General features: G+C 46.9%; 2 protein-coding genes across 2 annotated transcripts; both read right to left on the bottom strand.

Annotated features, from left to right (window-relative positions):
* Positions 1-2,306: 2,306 nt before the first annotated feature.
* Positions 2,307-4,187, bottom strand: LOC101758424 (putative clathrin assembly protein At1g25240). Its single transcript, XM_012846991.3, has one exon. It carries the CDS (start codon positions 3,770-3,772, stop codon positions 2,543-2,545), a length of 1,230 nt encoding a protein of 409 aa, XP_012702445.1. The 5' UTR covers positions 3,773-4,187; the 3' UTR covers positions 2,307-2,542.
* An 8,447-nt stretch (positions 4,188-12,634) lies between these two features.
* Positions 12,635-16,408, bottom strand: LOC101758014 (protein indeterminate-domain 16). Its single transcript, XM_004973592.4, has 3 exons — positions 15,672-16,408; positions 15,095-15,497; positions 12,635-14,135 (listed from the first exon to the last, which is right to left on the bottom strand). The coding sequence occupies exons 1-3, from the start codon at positions 15,811-15,813 to the stop codon at positions 13,229-13,231; spliced, it is 1,452 nt and encodes a 483-aa protein (XP_004973649.1). The 5' UTR covers positions 15,814-16,408; the 3' UTR covers positions 12,635-13,228.
* Positions 16,409-25,687: the final 9,279 nt, after the last annotated feature.

Below are 25,687 nucleotides of genomic sequence, written 5' to 3'. Positions count from 1 at the left end.
AACAGTAACCATCACCAATTTCGTCAGTGACCATAGGCAGGGTCAAGGTAGGGCGTGCACTGTTACCACCGATTCATACTCTGGGAACAATAATCATCACCGATTCAGTCGATGACCACAGGCAGGGCAAAGGTAGGTGCGTGTACTGTTACCACCGATTCATACTCTGGTAACAATAACTCTGGTAACAGTAAGCATCACCGAATAAGTCGGTGATCGTCGGCTCAGCTCAAAATCGGCTCTGGAAGTTTTGGAGCATAATTGGGCCTCACCGATTCATACGGTGGCTACAGTGACAAAGGCAGCGAATGAGTTAGTGATACATAGAAAGTTACAATGGCTATGTAACGACTAGTTCTTGGAGTTAAGGCTATATATACCCCATTGCCCAGCCATTTAAGGTGTATTAGAGCTTGGGGAAGCTATAGGCTTGATTCTCACATACACACATGTGCTCTAGCCACCAAAGTGCTAAAGAGAAGGTAAAGGCAATTAGCATAGGGCTTAAGTATTGATTAGTGCTAGTTTAGCTCCATTAGCGCATTGCTTTAGGGATTAGCCTAGAGTTAAGCGATATTTGCACACCTCTTTTGTATTGGTGCTTCCGCACACCAAAGTTGTAAATTCGGAGCTTGTAAGTCTTGCGAGACCCTCCAACCACGTTTGTGGAGTGGCGGCCGGTGCTTGTGATAGGGAGGAGAGGCCCTAGGCGTTTTGCCGAAGCTCTACCAAGTGAAGAGCGGCAAGGAGCATCCGGGAGAGGCTAGGCGGAGACCCACTTGTTCGTGGGGAAGGCCCGTCAGCTATCCTACGGAGTTATTTGACTCGGGAGTTTATGCCCTTGCGCGGGCATTCCCTTTGAGAGGGGCTCCAACAATTACGAGAGTAACAAAGAAAGAATAACGTAGCATTCCCTTTGAGAGGGGCTCCAACAACGAGAACTAGTGGAAAGCTTTGTTTTCCGATACCTTGGTAAAAAACCGCCGTGTCGCCACGCCGGGAGTTTGCCTTCCCTACCTCATTTACCTTCCGTATTTCTTATTGCACTTACTCTCCGTGTTTACCTTTCCTAGAATTGCCATGTGTAGTTTATAGCATTAGAAGCTAGGGTGCAAAACTCTTTTGCGGGCGGTAGAGATAGCAGCACATAGAAAAACCTAACACACATCTAGATAAAAATTTATATAGATTTTTATATATGTTTGGAGACTTAGCTTTTAGAACACCAAATTCACCCCCTTTATGATGTCACGGTCCCTTCAAAGTGGATAAGCAACGTTCAGTTCACCGCAACACTAGATCTCGCACGCAAGTCATCGATTCCTACCGACGTTACAAACCTGAAATGATATGGCGAGTTCAGGCAGAAAATAAATGCAAATTCTTCACTTAGGTCCTTGTCTAGAATAAAATTTCACTGGCCGCCTTGCGCTTAGGGGTTGGCCGCACCAAGCCTCTTGCACACTATGCAATGGGCCACTAGAAACATGCCAATAGCTTTGCTTGCACGGCCCCTTCCCGCAGGTGGTCTGGAAACCAAAGTGGCGTCTCCGAACAAAACACACGCCGAGATAACTTCACTTCTATCTAGAGCAACACCCGTAAACCGTGACAACATCAGTGAGTGGTGGGAGTCAGCTACAACAGCTTTGCTAAAGACTAGAGAGCAGAGGCACGCTTTCAATGGAATGACTATCTACATCATGTGGAACTTATGAAAAGAACATAATTGTCGTATTTTTTGTAATGAATACTCCACTATCCAGCAGGTGGCGGAGATGACCAAAGAATTCTTAGAGCAATACAAGCGGACCTTCAATTCAACTCCTAAGTAGATTGGGTGATTTGGTGTCCAGGACTGCCTCTTTTACCTTGTGTGTTACGTGCAGCGGTTGGAGTGGTTCGTTCTATTTGTTTGCTCTCTGTAACTAATAACTAAGAGCTTGTTCCTCTTGCTAAACTTTAGTTGTTAAATTTTAGCAAAAGCTGTTTGGATACTCTTGCTAAAAGGCATTTAATGAGCTGTATAAAGATCTATCTACCCTTATTAAAGATGCGCAGGAGGGGGGAGATAAGCAATAAATGAGGGGTATAGGTTGTTCAGCCCACCTTTTAGCAAGTTTTAGCAACCAAAAACTTGCTAAGTGCTAAACTTTAGCAACTCAACTTTAGGAAGTTTTAGCAAGGGTGTTTGGCAGTTTAGCAGCTAAAAGTTACTAAAGTTTAGCAAGGTGGAACCAAACACAACCTAAAACTCTTTTCTCTCTTAATTGAAAGGCAGAGCTCCAGAGCTCCAGTCATTTTGGTTCAAAAAATCAGGGACATGTAACAAACCTCTTGAAAAGGAATACACGAGAAACCTAATATTTTGGAACTTAGGGAGTGATTCACAATTTCACATGCATCACCAAGTCCCAGGGAAAACATACATCTATATTTACAATCATTCACTCATTGCTCTAATCCAAAGCAGGTCAAATTGCTAGACGACAAATTTTAATACTTTTTTGGCTAATCCGAAGGATCAGATGGCAGTCCATCTCTAAACAAGCAAATCTCTGCTACCCGCCACGGCGTCCCACGGCGCGGCCACGAACGGGTTCACGTAACCACCAAAATGCCCCTGCCTGGCGCCGGCGGCGGCATTGTCGTCGTCGTCGAACACCACCCATTCTTTCGTCACCACCGTCCTCGACGCCAGGCCGGTTTCCTCCACGGCGACCAACGCCTTGGCTTCGTTCTTCTCCTCCACGGCGACCAACGCCTTCGCTTCCTTCTCCAGCACCCTGCTGCCTTCCTCGACGACGTGGCTCATGATGAGCTTCTCGAGGTCCCTGATGTCGTCGTCCGGGACGCGCTCCACGGCCGGGAACTCGGCGGCGTTGAGCACGCCCAGGCCCCGGCAGAGCTCGAAGTACGATGACAGCTGGGCGCTCTGCTCCGCGGCTTTCCTCAGCACCCGCATCCCCTGCGCTCCCCTCCGCCGCCTCGCTTCCGCCATCGTCTCCCCCGGCCGCCGCGGCGGCGGCGTCGGGGCCGAGCCGAGGACGGCGACGAGGAACCGGGCAATGCCGGTGCATACCTGGCTGTAGACCTCGAAGATCTCGATGACGACGCAGTCCATCGCCTCCAGGATGAGGCCCTGCTCCATGCCGTCCCCGTACGGCCGGATCTGCATGAGCAGGTCCAGCAGGTGCTGCTGCTTCGTCACGCGGTCGAGCCGCGCGTCCTCGTCGTCGTCGGAGCCGCTGCCGCCGCCGGCGTCGTCCAGCTCCTGGGCGGCGAAGAGGGAGCGGGTGTCGAGGAAGCGGAAGTAGGCGCGGACGAACGCGGAGAACCCCGACGACCTGGAAGGCGGCGACGAGCGGTCGCGGAAGTCGGCGAGGTCGAAGGGGACGCGGCCAAGGCGCGCCGCGCGGGGCGCGAGGTCGGACCGGAGCAGCAGGCCGTGCGCGAGCATGAGCGCCTTGAGCGCCACCGCCCAGCACCGCGTCCGCCCCGCCCGCCGCGCGAGCGCCCACATGAGCGGCTGCAGCGACGGTGGCGACGCACGCGCCAGCGCGAACACGCGCGCCGCGCTACCGTAGTCCACGGACCGCTCGTCGTGGCTGGTGGCGCGGATCACGGCCGCCTCCAGCTCGGGGCTCCGCAGCGCCGCGGCGAACCCGGAGGAGGCCGCCGGCCGCAGCGCCGCCACGCGGGTCAGGTACAGGCTCCTCCGGTCCTTGACGGCCGCCGCGGCGCGCCGCCACCACTGCCGCGGGGTGGTCATCCCCTGCTGCTGACCGCCGGCGCAGACCCACCACCTGGCGTCGCCGCCTTCTTCCTCGGCGCCGGCGCCGAGCTCGGCGCCGCGTGGGAAGATCAAGTCCACGACGGTAGCCAGCTCCACGCCACGCCGGACGCGTTCTTGGCTGCTCGAGCTTCCAGCGGAAGAGATGAGAGCTCGCAAGAACAAGTAGCCAAGCCAACGAAATTAACTGAACGACGTGCCAAGAACGTGTCAGGCAGTAAGGGAGGAGGGGAGACGAAGGAGGTGACGCCAAATGGTCGGCATGGGAGGAGCGGAAGGGAGAGGGCAGTGGCCAAATGGGACAGCGGTGGTAGTGGACGGTGGAGGGCCAGGTCAAGCTTTTCTAATTCTGAAGTCCCCCGAAATCCTGATCGTGTCTCGTCGAGGCAGAGCTCATCCTTGTTCTTGCGTGCACACTATCAGTAGCCGAGAAACCCGAGCGTTCCTGATGGAGCTTGGACATTGTTTTGGTATTAAAATTGTCAAGGTTAGAGAAAAAAAAAAGAAATTTACTCACTTATCTATATAAGGACCTCTAAGTTTGTTCTAACTCAACTCAAACTATCCAAAATTTAACCAAATTTATAAGATGAGTATTAACATTTACCACATTAAGTGTAAATGGTCTCTGGTCTAGTGGTTAGAGCACCCAGTAGGTTTGGGTTCGACTCCCTGTGAGAGCGAATAAACGGGTCTAGAATAAATAAAATTATAAAAAAATAAAAAAAAACATTTACCACATCAAACAAGTAAACCATCATAACATATTTTTATAATGAATCAAATGATGCTCCCATGATATCATAAATATTAATGTTCTTTTTTTAAAGGAAATCTATTGTTCTTTTTATAACTCGATCAAGCTTAGGATAGTTTGACATAGCAAAAAACTCAAAAGTCTTTATATTAGAGATAAAAGGAGTACAGAAATTATAGAAACCAGCTAGAAAAATCATATAATGTGTTTGATAAATTGCTAATTCCTTCCTTTTAATTTGCAACCTCGCCGGACTTTTGATGAAATGTTGATGGAACGCTGGAATGTTGCAGAGATTTTACTAAACATTCCAGAAAGAGTAAGCACTGGTGACAATTGGGCAATCAGTTGGTCGATGTGGGTACGAATCCAGAGTAAGATACATTGCACCGTCATACCAGACATGCTCGCACTAATTCAACAAATGCCGGTTGCATTGCCTGGTTAGACTCTGGATTATCTATAAAATGTAGTGTGTACGAACTAGTGTTTGACCTGTCGGTGTCACATGGTTGGTCACCAGTACGAGTAGATTACAAAAAGGCAATGCTGAGAATCATCCTCTTCAATTATTTGATGGAGATGCATTGTTCTAGCTGTATAGACTAGAGATAGAGCACATTACTTGGAAGGAACATTCTTGCAGAGTACTGGGGCAAGCCATGATCACATGACATGAATGAACAAGATATTTGCCAACAAATTAAATTTTGATACCCCAAATACAAATTGCATTGTGTTTGTGTGAATCTGCGAAGCTGATGATAAGCAGCAGACCAAATAGGCTGCCACAACCACTAAAAAGTTCCAGCTTGCTCCAACAAGTTGAGAAGGTAACTTCATATGCGTAGTTGTTCTGGAGTAACTGAGCTCTACACATGCTGCTGCATAACCAAAGGTTTTTCATGCCATTAACAGGGATTATATTTGCAACCCAATTTCTCTTCTTGGCCTAGGGTCAAATATGTTTGGCTGCAATATTCTGAAATTCACTTTAGGATGTTGCAGTTTCTTCTCTCTTTTCTGGCTAATTTTTTCATTCCATCGAGTATCAAAATTCTTTGTCTGAATATGAATCATTACTACAAAAATTCTTCTTCAAAAGGTGGTTACAATTGGCAATGTGCTTGTTTTAAGGCTTACAACTCTACTGGTTCAAATCCCAAAAATCATAGGGGAGAATTGACAGCCATAACCATCAGTATCAGAATCAATCTATGATTTTTACCTAGGGAAGCAACAAGCAAGTGCTATGTAGTTGCAGTATGCAATGTTCATCTCTTCAAAATTATTTTCTTATGTACAGGAAATATAGCTATTATTCACAATGGGAGAATTTGGCTCCTACATTTTTCAGTCAAAGCCTTAGCATCTGTGCCATTAATAATTGATAGCAAATAATGCTATTCTAAAAAAGTACAGCTATTAAATAACCCAGTATGTGATGCTAACACGCTTACATAGAGATAAGAGCTCGATTGATAATAATTTCCTTGTCAACACAAGTACAAGCTTGCAATAGACTGGCCATGTTCTTCCATATGTTCCATTTTGGCCTCAAAATAAAAAATGGAGTATTATTTTTTATCAAATTGCATGCAAGAATTTACATTTGATCATATTAGTTTGTTTCATTTTGTATGATTGCTTTGCAAGGATATAGAAAATCTGGGCTTGGTCTATGTATGATTTTTTTCAGAGGTACAGCTGGGGGCAAATAAAGAGAAAACATAGTCCACATAATAGTAAAACTACCTATATAGCCACTACTTTGTTCAAGATCTTTTCACTACATGTTCAAAAAGAAAAACAGAGGCAGCCAACTAAGAAAAACAGAGAGACCCTCACTGAATGATCATGTATCAGTTGGCGGTAAACATTCTTAAAAGTTCTTTAGTTTTGCACCAATTGCTTTTGCTCGTTGGCAAACTAGAAATAAAATGTCCATTGAGAAATATTGCAGGCCAAGAATTTTTTTTTTTGAGAGGGTATCAGGCCAAGATTAGGCACAAGTGAAGAAATGAGACTTTTGAAGTGGGGTAGGGAGATAATATATCGTCCAGTTAATAATCTATATGGCAAATTAGGAAACTGTCATCCCTGTTTGGCGGAAGTTCAAAAAAATTCCTTCACAAGGCAGTCAGAATTGGCAATGTGCTTGTTCTAAGGTTAACAACCCCATGAGTCACTGATTCAAACCCCAAAAAAATCGTAGCAGAAAATCGACAGCCATAACCAGCAGTATCAGAATCAGCTGATTTTTAATCTAGGGAAGCAGGTGCTATATCGCTGGTTTATGCTTATGCAATGGTCAATTGGTTATGTATTCAAATTTATTTTCTTATGTACAGGAAATATAGTTATTATTCACAAGGGGGTACTTCAGCTCCTGCATTTTTCAGTCAAAGCCTTAGCACCTGTATTGTTTATTGTTGATAGCAAAAAATGCTATCTAAAAAAGTACAGCTATTAAAAAAAATCCCAGTATGTGATGCGAACACACTTACATACATAAAGATAAGAGCTCAATTGATAATAATTTCCTTGTCAACACAAGTACAAGCTTGCAATAGACTGGCCATGTTCTTCCATATGTTCCATTTTGGCCTCAAAATAATAAATGGAGTATTATTTCGTATCACGTTGCATGCAAGAATTTGCATTTTATCATATTAGTTTGTTTCATTGTATGATTGCTTTGCAAGGATATATAAAATCTGGGCTTGGTCTCTGTACGATTTTTTTTTCCAGAGGTACAGCTGGGCCAATAAAGAGAAAATATAGCCCACATAATAGTAAAACTACCTATATAGACACTAGCCCACTACTCTGTTCAAGATCTTTTCACCACATGCAGAAAAAGAAAAACAGAGTCAGCCAACTAAGAAAAACAGAGAGAGCCTCGCTGACTGATCATGTATCAGTCTGCGGTAAACATTCTTGAAAGTTATCTAGTTTTGCAGAAATTGCCTTTCATTGTTGGCAAACTAGAAATAAAATGTCCATTGAGAAATATTTCAGGCCAGGATTAGGCACGAGTGAAGAAATGACACTTTTGAACTGGGGTTGGGAGATAATACATAGTCCAGTTAATAATCTATATGGCTGATTAGGAAATTGGCATCCCTGTTTGGCGGAAGTCCAAAGTATAAAGACGTGAAATATGAATGAAACAGCCATAATAATCTCTATCGCAATTGATAAATCCGTCAGCTCAATGCCAACATTAGACGTAAGAAGTGAGACCCCAGGGCTTAACTGAATTGATCATCCTAATAGTCATGTGCTAAAGCCTATAGTAGCCTATTTATGTGTGAGGGATGTGTATATCACTTTAATAGAATGGAATAACAACCTAATGATTTATATGATTGTGTTGATGACTGCAAATACCAACACTTCGATCCATGAATATGAACAGTAGGAAAGGAAAACTGCTCAATGCCTCAAACTGAGTAGTCTCATGGTTTAACATCTTTGGTAGATATGCTGTGCCTCTACCTCACAGAACTCTAGCGACCTGAACTGAAAATATTTGGACAAAACTTCTGCTGCTTAGTTTGGAAAGTAGGCAGTTGATTTTAGAGTGGTGGATGGAGCAAATCATCAGCCACCAACTAAATTGCAATAACCAAAATGCATGGACAGATTTGTCACCGTTTACCTGTGGTTTGCGATAGGTACCTTTGATAATGCCCTGATGCTGCCTTCCTCACCCGCTAAGAGATGGCCAACTACTGAGAGTCTGAGACACATGTGAGGAACTCAGAAACACGCAGGAGAATGAACCAGTACCAGAAGATTGAAAACCAAAATGACAGGTGCATTATCCTCACCTCAACAGTCCAACTGATGGATCAAATGACCAACCCGGTCGAACAGCAAGACGAAAAACTACCGATGAGTATGATCGGGGTCCCATAACAGAAGTTTGTTAACCTGGGAAAGTACACGGTTTGGCAGCAGATATCCAAGTGCCGCCGCATGCCGCCAGAGTCTGTGTTCACCATCCCCTGCACGTGAATTTCCAACCGCTGTTACCAAAGCAGCATTTCGTCGAACATCTGTAGGGCATCAAACAGAACCCAGGGCTTCGAGCGTGGAAGATCGTCTCCGATCCCGACCACCTCGGATTGAACCGCAGCGGCCCCGAGACCCTAAAAGGAAAAAGGTTACGCTCCCGCCGAGGCGACGACGGGCCTAAGCTTCATGGTCCATATAAAACGCCTGGGCACACGACAAAACGTCTGGGCCAGAATACCCCCACGGCCCTAAGCTCCCCCATGGCCCAACAGGACACACTAGGCCCAAAGTCCGCGCACACTCGCCGCCGCGCGGCGCAAGCGAGCGACGCCACCACTTTCATCCACCAAATAAATCCCGGCCCAGGCCTGCATCCCACGACGCCACTCCGCCGGAGCCGGCGCGCCGCCATCTCGTTCCAAGACGCCAGTCAGCGGTCTGTGCCGCCGCCCCCTTCCCGACTGCCATGTGAGGAGTTCCGCATCGGCGCCGCTGCATCTTCATCAATAATTAACGCACGGTAGGGTTTCAGGTTTGTCCCCCTTCTTTCTTTCTTTCTTTCTTTCTTTCTTTCTTTCGATGTTGAGTACAATGATTCGCAGTAGGGCTAGGGATCGAATTTCGGTCTTAAATTTGATTCTTCCTACTACGTCGCCAATAATTCTACGGTTTACGTGGAATTGGGTTTCGTAATTTTACGCTGGTTCCTGGGGTCCTTGAATGCATATTAGAACAAAATTAAATTAATTAAAGAAAGAGGAGGGAGAGATAGTGTTCGACTCTTTTTCAAAGGAATTTTTTTTTTGGTTCGGCTAACTACCAAATTATTAGTCGTTCCTCCAATAAATATGTGCTTTTACTATATGTGCACACATATATCGAAATTTCCAAAGTTACAAGGAAAAACAAGTGAATTAGAAGAAAAAGGGGAGAAAAGCCTAGTGCAATGCTACAATGAGATACCAGAATTTTTCCAAATTGAGTGAAAGCTACACTTGCCATGGCAAGGGCAAGCCAGGGTCTGCACTGCAGCCCTGCCGGGGCATTTTGCAACACTGCAAAATTAAGTCTCTGAATCGTGCATGCTGGACCAAACTGCGATCACACTGATGAAAAGATCCAAATCCGCCCCCAGTTATACGTTGACACTGCCGAGTTAGGCCATGCGTGCACATCTGCAGCAGCATGAAAAGGAGAGCTGAGATGTTTGCAGTAGTGACGCGATAGTCGTACTGCATGCATAAAATCGACCGGGTTATTTACTGCAGCTCTGTGTAACTTTTTCCTAAATATGCAAATGCAAATAGCCCAGCTCCATATACACAAAAGAAACTCATGCACTTTGCACTGCTGATCTCCTCTCCAACCTAAGGTTTGATCCTTGAGACGTTAATTGAATAAAGATCATGTGGCTTGCATTGCCTTTTGTGCCTTAGAGACCTTGGTGTGTGTATATAGCTGCATGAAATTATTCCGTAGGATTGTCTTTATTACTATTCTTTAGAAAAGGTGCATTCTTGAGAAGCATTGTTAAGGAATGATTTGAGGCTTCAAATCAGATCTTGATCCTGCTTGACTTGTCACGCATAAGCCGTGAAATCAACTTTTACATGCGTCTCCACAACCTTGTACTATTGAGACTAAGCTTGCGCACGGAATATAAACATGCACGCGAGTGATTCTACAAAGCGCAGATGCCGTGTCTCCAAAATCACAAGGTTTTAAATCTCCCGCTATAGCTGCCGCTATAGTTATTTGAGGTGAGGTACAGCTATTTGTGCTCATATACACTTTAGCCGCTATAGTCCGCTATAGCCTTATTTAGCTCTGTTATTAGCTGTTTTTTAGACCTGCTGCTAAATCTCTTTACCCGCTATTTAAAACATTGCAAAATCATATGGACCGTAATTAGGATTGTTGAGCTTGTTACAAAGCACACATGGTGTATCTGGTCGTCCTGTACATATCTGGCGAAATCTAAGACCTCCCAAAGGATGTACTATATACACACATTTTGCCGAGTTTAAGCTTAAGAGTACAATCAGCAGATCGAACAGGCTATAGTTTGTCTCCCTCCCCCCACTATTACAAGCAGATTTAAGTCAGCAAGTGGAACCTAGGTTGAAGTGGTAGACGCCAGAAAATCAGTCTGCCAGATTATTAACTACATAAAGCTAACTGAAGTGGCTAGCACCTGATCAACAGAAACAGACGCACAATCAGCCTGCCTTTACATCGTAGCACCAATATAGTAATGCAAGAGACGCTGGACGTCACCTGCACAAAACAGCACAAGGCATATATTCTTCAGTGCCCATCACGTGCAAACAAATCCTATGAAGCAACCCATCGAATAAGCTTTCAGCGTGCATGGAATTCCTTCCCCGTTCGTTCAACCGGCCTAGCCGCCCGCCTAGAGCTCTCGCTAGCGGCTAGCCGGAGTAGCTTTTCTGCAGAACATTTCGCATGCATGCATCACGAAATCATGAGCGATTCATTTCATTCAGATCGTTGATGTTTCAGAGGTCGTCAATGCCGGCCGGGCGGCCCGTTGAGTTGAGGAGTGGCAGCAGCAGTGGCGCTACAGTGCTACCAGTACACCGCCGCCCCCACACGCTGCGGGCACAGACACGGGCAGTAATACTTTCTGCCTATCTTTCAGTGCTATAAGACGGTACAGAGCGAGACAGACAAACGGAGAGAGAGAAAGGTGAGAGAATAGAGGAGAGAGAAAGGGTGTTTGTGTCTGGATGAGAGAGAGAGAGGATAGAGAGAGAAAGGGTGTGGGCCAGAAAAGTGAGTGGGGAGCTTGGCAGGGGCACTGAAAACCATGCGTCCACATCTGCTTCTATTTAGGCCTTGTTTAGTTGGGGAATTTGGGAGGTGCCAAATTACTGTTACAGCACTGTAGCACACTGTAGCGTTTCATTTGTATTTGTGAATTATTGTCCAAATATTGACTAATTAGGCTCAAAAGATTCGTCTCGCAAAGTACAACAAAACTGTGCAATTAGTTTTTAATTTCATCTACATTTAGTACTCCATGCATGTACCGCAAGTTTGATGTGATGGGGAATCTTCTTTTTGCATAGTGTCAAAGTTAGGAGTTGGGAGTAACTAAACATGGCCTTATTGTCATCGGCAGGAAACGTTTCATTCATTCATCGTCTCTCTGAGGCTAAGCAAGGGCCGGGTCGTGTGTGTGCGCGCGTGTTGTTTTGGACTACCCGGGCCGTTGCTGAGCGGCAACAGTGCGGCTTCGGGCTTGGAGATCGACCTCATCGACCTCTTGGCTCTTGCGAGCGTTTTGCACCTCGGTGCCCGGCAGCTTCAACCCCAACCCCCCCCCCCCCCCCCCCCCTCAATTCTTCCACTTGGGGTAATTTGGTGGTTGATGTTATGTTCCCCGCTCCACAAATCTTTCCTTGTGACAAAAATGAAATGTTTCTAATAGAAATCACAAAGCATTTCTACCATAGGTTCAACTAAGAACTTATAGTAAGCTTTTTACTCGTCTGGATTTCTTTTTTAAAAAAATATAATCAGCAGCTTTTCTGCGTGATTTGCTTTAGAAAAATCTATTTAAGTTTTTCTTCAAATGACTGTTTAATTTTCACCTCTATTTCTCTTTTCCGATGATCTTAAATCGTTCGATCATGATTCAAGAGCTGCTCCTCTATCTCTTTCTACATGTTATCATTGCGCTCATCTTGCCCTGACCATCTCCAGCGTTGTCCCTACCATTGGACCAACGCTCCCCTATCCTATTTTCCTTTATCATTGTTACCAATTGTGTTACCATTGTGACCGTCTACTCGCTCCCCCTCCCTCGCTGCCGCACTAATCCTACTGACCTACTGATTTTCATCCCTATCTTGCCCACCGGTCATCCTCCCCCTACCGTCGTCTCATGCTTCGGCCTCCATCCGCCGCCATTACCAAAGTCAGCAATGTCACCTATCCATCCTCTTTCCTCAAAGCCTCATGAAATTAAACCTCCCAAAACCAAAAGGACCCTATGCAAAACAAGGGAATCATGATGGTGCCGTTGACAGTTAAGATCCCCGAGTAATTGTGTTTAAAACACTTAAACCGAACCTGCTATACATCACTTCTCCCCCCACTCCATTGCCTCGTTAATTTCTGGAGTGCAACGTTCGAGAAGGAAAATGTAAAACTGGAGCAATCCACAGAATAGCAAAAGAAATGGGTCCCTCCAGTCTAACTGCAACACTATCAAGATGTTAGCTGAGACGATGACAAGAGCTGGCATGCACGGCTGCCGAAATGCTCCTGAATCTAGATCGATCGAACAAATGTTATTGTAAGAAACTCCAACAGCAAGCAAACAAGCGAAAGATTCCATGCACGTCGCGATTAGCTTAGACCCCTCTCTTAGCTTCACTTCACTTGCTCTGCATGACTCCCGCCATGGGAGTCAAGATAGAGCTAGTACTGATCGATCCCATCAGGCCATCACCGCATCTAATCACACCACCATGCAGCTGGTGGCACATCCATCCATCACAGCCTCATCCATGGCTAAAACAACAGCCAGAAGGAGTGGACGAGCTGGGGAAGAAGAAGAAGAAGAAAAAGGAGAAAAGAAATGATCCTTAATTTGCATGCATGACGTACGAGCTGCCCGGGCGGCGCTAGTTGATGTCCATCATCCTAGCGTGGCTCGGGGCGTCGTTGGCGTTGAGCTGCCGGCGGTGGTGGTGGTGGAGGTCGTCGACCTCGGCGTCGCCGCCCTCGGTGACGACGGAGGAGACGTAGCTGGCGACCTCGGAGCTCATGGCGCCGGCCGCGCGCGCGCGGAACTTGCAGCGGCAGCTGTAGCAGGTGACCTGGAGCAGCGTGGCGTCCACCTGGCGCACGGCGTGGTCCCGGAGCGCGTGCGCGCGGCCCAGCTCCGCCTGCGCATGCTGCCGCATGCGCCGCGCGGTCGCCAGCTCCTGCTCGGCCAGCTCCACCTGCCGCCGCGCCTGCGCCCGGGCCTCGTCGGCGGCCGCCTTCTCCGCCATCGCCAGCCGCAGCTGCTCCCGGGCCTCCTCCTTGAGCCTCGCCGCCGCCGGCATCTCGCTGCCGTCGTCGCCGCGTGCGCCGCCGCCGAACCCGATCGACAGCTGCAGCCGCATCGGGTCGGCGCCGAGGTGGGGGTTCGTGACAGCCGGCGAATGCTGGGTCGCGCAGCTCCCGCGCGGCGGCATGAGCTGCAGCTCCAGGTTGTGGGCGCCGGGAAGCTCGTGCGGCGTCGGAGGCGACAGCGGCGCTGGGTCGAACCGGTGGTGGAACGCCGCGGCGGCCGTGGGGCTCGCCATCGCCGGGCCAGGCCACGCCACGGGGCTCACCCCGAGGTCGCCGCCGCCGCTGGAGGGGCTCGCGCTGGACGCCGTCCGCGACAGCGCCGCGTGCATCTGGCGCTGCTGCTGCTGCGATGTGGATGCCGCCGCGGCGAACCCGCCACCACCGCCGCCGCCGCTAGCCGGCGAGGACGACGTCTCGGCCCGCGGCCGGCCGGCGTTGCACGTGTCCTGGTGCTCGATAAAGCTCTCCACCCTGTAAAAACGGCGCATCATATAGTCATATCACGCCACACGCACCAGTGTTACTTCATTCTAAAACCCAAAAGCGATCGAGCAATGGCTGTATTGTATTGTATGTGGGAAGAGCTGCTGAGTGCCGAGGGTTATGCTGCTGATGCCCTCCTTATCAAGGCCAGGGCAAGCTGTGTGCATCTGCTGCTGGGTAAGGTAAGGGTTTATTTGATGGGATCCGACTTGCAAGGAGAGCAGCTAGCGCCAAGGACAAGGGTGCGTGACCGAGAGAAGCCAAGGGGGCGATCAGGGGCTGTGCGATTCGATCTCTCTGTCAGGCGCGGGCTTTGGGGCCGTTTGGTTGGTTCGTGGATGGGCAGGCATTCAATGGAGCCCCCCGCAAGAGCCAAGCGGAGTAGCTCCCCTAGGCGTACAGCCATGGCAATGGCAGCAAATGCGAAAAGCAGCCGACGTACGCGAGTACGCGACTACACGTACTGCACTGGCCGATACAGGCGCAGGCAGCCAGCGCGTCGCTGCCGCCTGCTGCACTGCCCTCGGGAATTGCGCCTGTCCCTTCCCTGCTACCACCGTCTCTCTCTCCTCTCTCCTCTTCTCTCTCCTCTTGACGGACGCCAAAAGAGAGGGGGGAGAGAGATGGAACGAGCTGTAGGCTGTAAACAGCTGCGGCAGAAGCTAGGAGATGATAAAGGTGAAGTAGATGCCTGGAAAGACAAGAGTGTGACCGACCCCGCAAAATTTCCCCCAAAAATCATCACGCCTTTCTGGAGCCCCCATTCTTGCCAAATCTCGCACTGAAAGAGATGCCAAAAGATCGGCCGGACTAACTGCTGCTGGATTATCGGCTGATTAGTGGCGGACTAAACAAGATTAAGGACTAGCAGTAGGGCCGCAGTAGCATCAGACCGGGGCCATGAGATCGAGGAGAGAGCAGCTCGTCGATCAGCAGCGCGCACGTACCGGGAGAAGACGCGGCCGCAGTCGCAGGTGTGGCCGCGGGTGCCGCAGGTCTTGAGGTGGGCCTTGTAGTCGGAATGGACGGCGTAGGCCTTGGAGCACCGCGCGCAGGCCCACTGCCGGTGGCCGCTGTGCTTCCGCCGGAAGTGCTTCTTGATGCCGACGAGGTCGCCGAGCGCGTGGGAGGGGTCGTGGTGGAGGCAGCTCGGCTCCGGGCACACGAACACCCGCTTCCGCGCCGCCTCCCCGGCCTCCCGCTTCAGCAGCTTCCACGGCACCTTGTGCCGCCGCCGGTGCATCTGCAGGTTCTGGTCGCGCTGGAACCCCTGCCCGCAGATCTCGCACACGTACCGGTCCGACTCCAGCAGCGTCCGCGGCGACAGCGACACAACCTCCGCGTCCGGGTCTGCGCTCCACGCCGGCGACCGGCGCCGCCAATGTCACGCACGCAAGACGGCAAGAGTGTGAGTACTGAGTAGTAGTTAAAAAATGTTTCTTTTTTTAATCGTCTCCTCCACTTACGTGATGTGTAATTGGATGCATGTTTCTGAGACAGGCAGGCGGGTAGGCAGGAGCTTACCAGGAGTGCCGGCGGGCCGCCGCTTCTTCTTGGCGCCGGCGGCGGCGCTGGTCGTGGCGATCTGCAGCGACCGGAACGGCTCCGGCGGCGCGGCGCCCGCCTCCGGAGGCGGCAGGGCCGCCGGCGCGCAGGAGCTCAACATGGTGGCTGGCGGCGCACTACACACCGCCGTCGTCGCTTAGCTTCTTCTACCTCGTCCTCCTGAGCTAGATCAATCTACCGGCAACAAAATGCCACCTCAACCAAACAAGAGAATCGATCCCCGCCGGCTTCTCTCCTCTCCTGCGAACAAATCAATCTCTCCGTGTTCTTGCTCGCGATCGCAATTTCCCAAGCCTGGAGGGTCCGGCGATGGGAATGGGCCAATGGAATTGGGGCGTCTCTATATAAGCTCGGGGGAAGGAGGGAGGTGGCAGATCACTGGGATATCTCTATCATGTAGAGCTCGCCGCGCCGGACCAGATGAGAGCGAGGACGGAGGAGAGATGCGAATAAACAAAACAAAAGGGACTGGGGGAGAGATGTGGGTACAGCTAGGAATGAATTTGAGAGAGAGAGAGAGAGGAGAGAGGGGGGAGAGAGAGTGAGGGGATGGAAAAGGTCTTTGGAGGAGCAGTGTTGTTTTTTTGGCTTTGCTGCTACACAGACAACACCAAAGGGGGAGAGGGGAGGCAGCTTTCTACCAGCTTTAGGTTTCAGCAGCTTTCTTTAGGATTGCATCATGCAGGGAGGGTGTGGGGGGAGCTCCACGAAGGAGACGGAGATGGAGTTGGTAGGTGTTTTATTGGGTTCATGGGGTTGTAAATTTTTCCTTCTCTGGAAACCAAAAACTACTGCCTGTAAGTTCTGGGGCCTGTGGCCTGGGTTCCAAATATTTTTTTTCTTTTTTTAATTTTAAATAAAATAAAGAAAGGCTTTTCGGAGGGGAGAGAGTACGTGCAGATTCGATAGAGAAGACGGTGTTTGAATGGAAAGCTGCACAAAAATAACTGCCTAGCTAGAGACTGCATGTACGGGTAAATTGCAGGATTCTTTAGATAAAAATAGAGGGAGATAGTTTATGTTGCGTACCGGAAGAACTGACTATTTCTATAATCCTATTGTTACTGGCCTTGGGATCTTTTCCATTGGAGCTAATTACCCAAACCTAGTAAATGAAACAGTGCCATTTGGTAAAGCTGTTTTTGTTTAAGTGAATCAAGCGTGTGGTAATTTCATGGGCGGATTTGAAACCATTAATATGGTGTCACTAGGGACTTGTGTATATATCTATGTACAGTAACTATCGACCTATTTTATCATGCGTAGAAATAAATCACATTCTGAACAAATTGTCGGATTGAAAAATCATAATTTTGTGAAGGAAACTGAAAAGAAAAACACCCCAAAGCCAATCCATCATACAGAAAAATCACCTCATGCTTGGCAAGAAAAAACACACACATATACATTGACCATGGCCAAGGATCCAAAATAATGCTGGAAAAAAATAATACTTGAGACAAGCGTGGCATGCCAAATAAACAAAACTGTCAAAAACAACCCAAAGCTTGATTAATTGATCCTGAACTCCGAACGAACATTTAGTCGCCGCTGCTAGAGAGCTTAAAAGACATTTGTTCCATGCTCCATAACTCCTTGGTACGTAGCTTTCTGGCACATTGACGCTTTCTTCAGCCGCTGTGTCTCTCGGTAGCTAGTAGCTGTGCTCGGCACTTGCTGCTCTCAGTCTCAGTCCCAGACCCAGGGCGCGCGCGCCGTCGTCGTCCTCTCGACCGGCCGGCACTACTGCTCCCTCAGGTGGGGGTCGCCGTCCTCCCGCCTGCATGCCTCGTGCGTAACGCTGCAGCCCCCAGACCCAGTACAGCGTCGTCCTTCATATTTTATAGCCCGGCCCGTTCATTAGACCGCACGGCCATGGCCGTGAACCTGCTTGCAGCTGCAGGACAGCAGATGCCGCTACCCCTGCACACGAATAAACAACGCATACATGGATATATTATATATATATATATATAACCTGTCCATTCTTGATTATTATTGAAACTGGTGCCTGGCTGATTTTAATTTTTTGGATTTTTCTGCCTCGTGATTGGTCTTGGATAAAATTCTCATCGATCTGTATAGTATATTAATACACACAGGCCGTTCGTTGGCATGCATGATTCCTAAAAAGGATTCTGGGAAGAGGCAGTGCTTAGCCCATGGGAATGATTGATTTGGACGCTTATAAGACAAGTTGGCGCTAGATATGTTAGTGTATAAGCTTGTGTTGAAGCAAGGGAGGCATTAGAATATGGGTACGCAGTACGTGTACTGATGATGTACGTAGAGGCACTACACACGCAACGCCAGGTAAGATGTGGTACTCTCTTTGCTGCTGGCTTGGCTCCAAATGGAAGGCCTCATCTGCAGGCTCGAGCCCCCTTCTCGGCCAAGCGTGTGAGGATGCGTGCTAGGTTCTTGCTGTATACCTCCTGGGGCATTTTGAGTTGTGTTCTCACACCTTAATTGGGCGCGGGCCGAACACTTAATTGTACTGATATAATTATAATTAAATGAAAAACATCATGATTGTTTAGCTGGACCAGGGTTTCTCTTCGATTAAGACGATATTTCCTCATTTTCTTTTGTGTTTTACTGCTTATATTCTTCTCTCCAATCATGTGTTTCCAGAACATGCGGAAGATGATCATTTGTATTTCAAATGCTCCCTGCTGTCATGATACTTCAGCATGTGATACTTATACTAACAATGACTTTTAAAATGTTGGATTCAGAATCATGGAAATCGTGCGTAGATTTGTCTTCAAATATAATTCCATGAAAATCTAATAACTTTTAAAACATTTGCATATCTACTAGATTTTGTAAATTTATTATACTAGAAAAATAGTGGTCAAAGGAAAACACATATTGGGGAGCATGTCACATCCGAAGTGTTAAATATTACTGGAGGTACTATTAAACACCGTCACAAATCAAATAAGTAGATGTTTTTGGACTGGGAGTAATTAATTACACTAACACATGCGTGCCTAGTCTAGTCACATGCAGCACCAGTATTCTACTGGAAATACTGCTCATCAGGTTATCAGGATTTGCCCCCATAAGCTTTACTGACAGAGAGCTTCGGTTATTATTTGAGGGCCCAGTAGATAATTAATCATCATGAGACGGGTACAGAGAACACATACAGTGTCACCCCCGGACCCCGGGCCTCGTGTGTGATCATTTAAGGGTTTATATGATGCTGTGACATGTCTCATCAGTCATCACAGCATGAATAATGAAACGACAATCAGCTACTGTATCTGAATACACAGAGAGATACAGTAGATTTGGCTCCTAGTGCACTGCTACAATGTATACCAGAAGTACAGAACCCACCAGCAGGAGAAGCTACAAGTTGAGTACTTGAATATATCCCTGAATTAACCTGCAGGCTGCTGTGCTTTGCCAGTGATCCAACCAAGCAAGCATATGTTCCTAAATCTTGACTGCCCCGGCCCTAGTCGTGTCACAAAACAGAAGGGTTTTGACTGCCTTTTCCAGATCCTATCCTTTGCTTGACCACATCAGCGTTTGCAGATTGCATGTGGTAGAAAGTACCAGCAAGTTAAAGCCAAAACAATGGTAACTACTGTCTAGGGCATAATGGGATACAGGGCAGGTTAGATTGCTGTCTAGAGGCTCGCACATGGGGACAAATGTTGCATTGTTAGGCTAAGGAATTATGTGGGGCTCCCCAGCATGCTTTGCAACTGTTCCAGGACAGGAGCACATATAAGCTTTGGGAAAGATCAATACAAGGGAGAAGAAACAAGGAGAGAATCAGGACATGATCTTCCGTCCAGCTGCAAAACATCCCCTTTGAAGACGATCAAATCAATGCCCTCTGCTTGGGCCTCATGCATGCCCTCAGAGATATTTTAAAAAATGTGGTTACAGTAGTTCAACAAGAGCTCTGTTAGTTACTGACGTAGAGGGCCCAGCTGCCAGAGTATGCTTTAACTCTACTTTCAGGAAGCTTAAATGTTACTTCACACGACTGAACTTTCACTAATAACAATTTCAAAATTATTTGGTCAATAAAAATGGAAAATTTGTTGTAGATTTTCTGCCAAATTATTTTAATTATTAAATTTTATAATAACACGTATATATATGCATATATATATATATACTAAATCTTTCTCAAAATATAAATATACTCTTATGTTTGTTGCCGAAGTCAACGTATCTTAGGTTTGACCAAATTTATATAAAAAATATATCAAGATATATGGCACCAAATTTGTCAAATCAACCATGAAATATATTTTTATGGCATACTTAATTTATTTGGCATCTTAGATGTGATTTTTTCTATAGCCTTAGTCAAATCTGAGATAGTTTGACTTAGGGTAACCCTTAAGTAGTTATATTTTGCTTTGGAGGGAGTATTTTTTAAATGCTAAGGGACAAATATATATACATCATTTGATTTAGCATTTTTTGCTCGTATTCACGACTAACTATACTTTGGGGGTGTTTGGATACCCCTTGCTAAATTTTAGCACCTGTCACATCGGATATTTGGATACTAATTAGGAATATTAAGCATAGTCTAATTACAAAACTAATTGCACAGATGGAGTCCAATTCGCGAGACGAATCTATTAAGCCTAATTAGTCCATGATTTGACAATGTGGTGCTACAGTAACCATTTGCTAATGATGGATTAATTAACCTTAATAGATTCGTCTCACCAATTAGACTCCATCTGTGCAATTAGTTTTATAATTAGCTCATGTTTAGTCCTCCTAATTAGCATCCGAACATCCGATGTGACCCTGCTAAAGTTTAGCACCTCGTATCCAAACACCCCTTTGTCAATCTTTAGATTTGCTAGCTCAGGTTCCTTGTAGCCAACGTAGGCCATATATGGCCCCCATGCTCCTATGTGATGTCCACTAATACGCATGATTTATTGCTTGGTCAGGCTTCAAAACTAATTCCTACATAATCCATTGATCTCTTGTGATGTCTGGCCCATGCTGAATTTACCCCAACCTCCGCCACTTGCAACCTAGTCTCTCGTAGGATTGGGGATCATAGGGTAGGGAGTTAGTTTATATGTTGTATGTAAGCGTCTGAATGTATTTTGTTTCGGAAAAGAGTAAAATTGAATACATGGTGAAAGAATTACTAGGAAATAAGAATTTTTCTCATTTGCATACTGAGTTATAAACCGTCTCGCATTTCAGAGGACGATGAATGTTTTGTGTTTCTTTTTACTAGAGCACGTCACATTGGCAATGTTTGCAAAAGAAACAGTCAAATTTTGTAAGAAAAAAGAACACCCGCTGCTGTGCTCTTTGACTTCATGTCTAATAAAGCCCTTTAAGTAGGGATGCAAGTTTTGCTCTTTCCCCAAACATTTACCTGAACTAATCCTGATTTCAAATCAAACATATTGAGGTTGAATAATGAGCTAAAAGTAGTGACTCAGAGCTTCCTATTAGTGTCATCACTTTCGTCCCTACCTCTGAGGCATGCATGCATATCTAAATCTACAGCTCAACTAAACTGGTCCATCAAATTAAAGCCAATTTGACTAGGTGCAATGGAGTCCGGTTGTGTGGGCAAGCAAGAAAGAACAAAAAATAATGGAGGGGGCCCTCATGTAAAATTGATGGATCGGTCAGACACCACACAAGGGGAGGCCGGGCACTGTGGATGAGTGTTTGGTAATGCCAAAAGGAATGTGAGGACCCACGCCCCCGGGTAGAGAAGAGCTAACGCAATTATTCTCCCCAGCTTCTGTTCCACACACACACACATAAAGCCCTTCGCTTCAGACCAAAGGAATCCGTTTGGATCGATCGGACCAACGGATACTGGGGCTAGCCGCATGCTTTCCTCTGAAATCTTCTTCGGTCGGATCGGCTGGCCCTCTCCAAGCGCCATGCAAGCATCATTGTTGCATTCTCTACTTTGCAGTTGTTAATTTGTGAAACCTTTTTGCTGATTATTACACAGTACTTTCAAAACTGTAGAACACATACTGTTTCCTTGCTGAAGGTAGTGTGCATGCTTTTACAGTCAGGCAACAGTCTGTCTTTCTCGATCTTCTCTCTTCTGCTCTCACACGTCAGTGCACCCGTCGATGAAGTTCAGCTCAACAGTGAGACTGACCAGGAATCTTGGTTCAGGAGCTGCACAGTTGCGAGTACGTCCCTGCGCCGTGCTCGACCGGTCTTACCGGCCGGACAACGGAAATGTAGATCGGCGGCAGCCATGCATGCCGACCGCCGGCAGCGGCTTGCGTTGGAGCTGTCTGTTTCAGGTCATCACTCAAGTCGTCGGCATGGGCAAGGGCGACGCGTGAAGACCTGCATGAAAGGGTGAGCCGGCCTGACAGGTGACAACGTCAGGAGCCCAAGCACCGTGTCGCCGCTACCGTCTCGTCTCGTCCGTGCTCCTTGTCGCCCAGACGTACGCAGACATGGGAATAGAAAATAGATGGCTGACCGGGGGGCAAAACGTGTGCAACACTCTAGCCACTATCTCCCTGGCGAGACCAAACTGTTCAGCGTTTGGTTTGGTGAGGGCCGAGAGCCCTGGTAGGCCCGGCCTCACATGCAGGTGCATCAGCTGGCGTCCTTTGCTCCTCACCAACCGGAGGTTTACAGTGACATTATTCGGCCTCCATCGAACAGAACAGAAGCTGATTTCTGGCACGATTTCAACCTCAATACCGGATCATAACCCCCTTACTACCGCTGTTCCAGGACTAAAGGTACCTTTGGTACCGGGTTAAAATAACCGGTACTAAAGGGAGTCTTTAATACCGATTGTTTAAATCAACCGATACTAAATTGGCTGCCACGTCGTGCGGTCTTTGTTTGCAATCTGATTATGATCATTTAACATACACTCAAACTTCTTTGACTCCTTCACATTCTCGCACTCTTCCTTTGCATCTCACAACACCTGACCTAGATCATCAGTAGGACCTTCTTCTGCAACCATCTCTTCTTTAGCCTTGCCCATTGCAGCATCTGCAAAGGCACCTCCTTGAGTCCAATCAGGAATGTAATTACCATCTTCTTCTTCATCATCATCTTCCATCATAACTCCTCTTTCCTCATACTTGATCCAAACGAAAGAGTTAGGTATGAATCCCGAACTGTTTATGTGGGCGTGAATAGTCTTTTTGATAAGTAATCCTTCTTATTTTTGCAAATAAGGCATGGATAACAAATAAAATCAGATGGCGACTTGTTGGACTTTGCCAGATCGAGAAAACCATGCAAGCCATTAATATACTCCATGGAGCATTGGTCTGCACTGTACATCCATTACCGATCCATTTATAATGTATTACCGTACCAAAGATATTCTGATCATCCATAGAATTATACATGAAACATAACAAACATGATACCATACCATTAAACTCAAATGTTCCTGAAAGTTTAGATAGAAATACACAAATTTAAATTTCAGACCCAAACAACATGATACACTACGACAAACTCAAATGCTGCTGAAGTTTAGATAGAAATACACAAATTTAAATTTCAGACCCAAACAACAAGATACACTACGACAAACCATCCACCGAGTACTACTATCTAGGAGGACTTTAAGCATCCTTGTTGACCCAGCCTCATCCTGTGGTTTATTTGTGCCTCCTGCGACGGTAGTACTCAGTGGACCTGAAACCCCCGGACTAGCGGTGGAGCATAATAACCACCAAAAAGAGGTTTCTAACCTGCCGCAACAGCATCTTCATGACATCTATGCAAATAACGAAATATTGCTCTCTCCCACATGCTCATTTTCTTCGGCTTATCATGAGGGCCAACTATGGTTTTCCCCTTGCCGCGAGAGACGACGATCGCCCCCCACTATCGCCATTACCTCCAGCAGCAGTAGCCATATCTATGTATCATAATTTATTTAGCTCATATCTGCAAATGACTAAACTATGAACAAATTATATTTTTCCGCACAATTTATTTTGCTCAAACATAACATATAAATGAAAAATTTCTCCATTGTAGCTTATTCTAAAAATGACTAATTACATACCTCTATTTCATCTTATTATCTCTATGTACCATGATTTATCTCGCTCATATTTGCAAATGACTAAAATATGAACAAATTATATTTTTTTCCCATAATTTATTTAGCTCATATTTGTAAAGAACTAAACTATAAAATTATTTCTCTAACCTCATATCAATTTCTTAGACTAATACGAAACATAGCATCCAATAAATTGTAGCTTATTCTAAAAATCACAAATATGAGCTCTAAATAACACATGCATATAAATGAAAAATTTCTTCATTGTATTTTATTCTAAAAATCACAAATTACTCTAGCTCGAAAGCATAAAACTTAGTATACTAACTATGTATCAAGGGAGGATGAAGTTTCTAACCTTTAGAACACTTGAATGAGTGAAATCCCCATGAAATGGTCAAAAATCTAGCAGCACCTCCCCTATTTCACCATGAATGGATGAAGCCCGAGCTGGAGGAAATGGCTCGGGCACGAGGAAGAAGACGCCTGATTTATAGGAGGGAAGTTAGTACTGGCTGGGAGCTCCATCCGGTACTAAAGGCCCTCAGGCACATTAGTACCGGGTGGAGGCTCCACATTAGTACCAGGTGGAGGCTCCACCCGGAACTATTTTGTGACCTTTAGTACCGGTTGGAGCCTATCTGGTACTAAAGGGGATCATGGGGGGCTAACGGGGAACTAGCCGTTAGACCCGGTACTAATGCTCATATTAGTACCAGGTCAAAAACCAACTGGTACTAAGGGCTAGGATCAATGCTCAGTTTTCCAGTAGTGGTTGCAGTGAGCTAGATCTTGAATCAAAGCCAACCTTTTTTTTATTTATTAAAAAAATTGAGCATCAAAATGTGCATGTATATATGAGTTCATGGTGCGCCTACATGTTCACAAAGTACGTACACATAACTGATTTTATTCGCAAAGAAAAAGTGCACGCAGGATCAAGCAAGTACACACACCTTAACATTGCAGGAAATATGCACTCATTATCATTAGTGCTAATTTTTTTTATCGTAGCCGATCGAGAGTCTTCAGGCCCTACCATATGAGCACATGATGGGCAACTAAATTAGTAATCGGCCGAAGAACCTACGAGGAAATGGAACGCTTGGCTTTTGCTAGTTGTTACTGGATGCATAGTGGCAGAGTACAGGCCAGGCTGCAGCCATGGCGCCCTGATTGAGATCATTTCGATGGCCCCTGTCCCGTTCCTCACCTAAAAGCGGATCGGAGGAACACGCACAAAAAGCAGCCATGGCAAGTAGCCACACCACCAGCAGCAGCTTACTCTCACAATCACACACAAACGCCTTCTTTGTTTTGTTTCATATGGTACACAGGCCATAGAGTGTAGCGTGTACTTATATGTAAGCTTGATCTGTATCACGCAGCATGTCCTGTTGCGAATAATCCCCTTTGTTTAGTGGCGTGGTGATGGGCCGGGGTTTGGGGATAATGATGGCCGGGGAGAGGGAGGGGATCTGGAACACATGCAAGCCTCTCCAGGGAAAAGGCCAATGCGATGCCGCCGGCAGGCAGGCATCATTGGTATATCCAAATCGTCGCCAGCTGCTGCTGCAGGAAGCTATAGGCCGCTCCAAGCATTCCCCGGCTGCGGCTGGGCACCATGAGAGAGCGCGAGAATCTCAGTGCTAATCATTCGGGGGCCTCGAGAAGTTCAGTGCTGTGCTAACTCCCATGAGATTCTGGCTTTAGCCATGGCGGATCCCCGGTGTGCTTCCCCATAAAGATTGAGGCTTTCTGGCTTTGCCGCGAGGCCGGCCTGCGCTTCTATCAGCTCGTGGAGACTCGAGACATGGACGCATTGACGCGTCCAGGCAGGAAACGGGAATTTTAGCATACCCCCCCCCCCCCCCCCCCCCCCCCCCCCCCCCGCGGTCAGTTTCACTGTTGGAGGTTGGGGCTGAGCTTGGGC

Source organism: Setaria italica, chromosome VI (genome assembly GCF_000263155.2).
Source record: "Setaria italica strain Yugu1 chromosome VI, Setaria_italica_v2.0, whole genome shotgun sequence".
Lineage (NCBI taxonomy): Eukaryota > Viridiplantae > Streptophyta > Magnoliopsida > Poales > Poaceae > Setaria > Setaria italica.
Note: the sequence above shows the minus strand (reverse complement) of the source record. Positions and strands in the feature narration are given on the sequence as shown.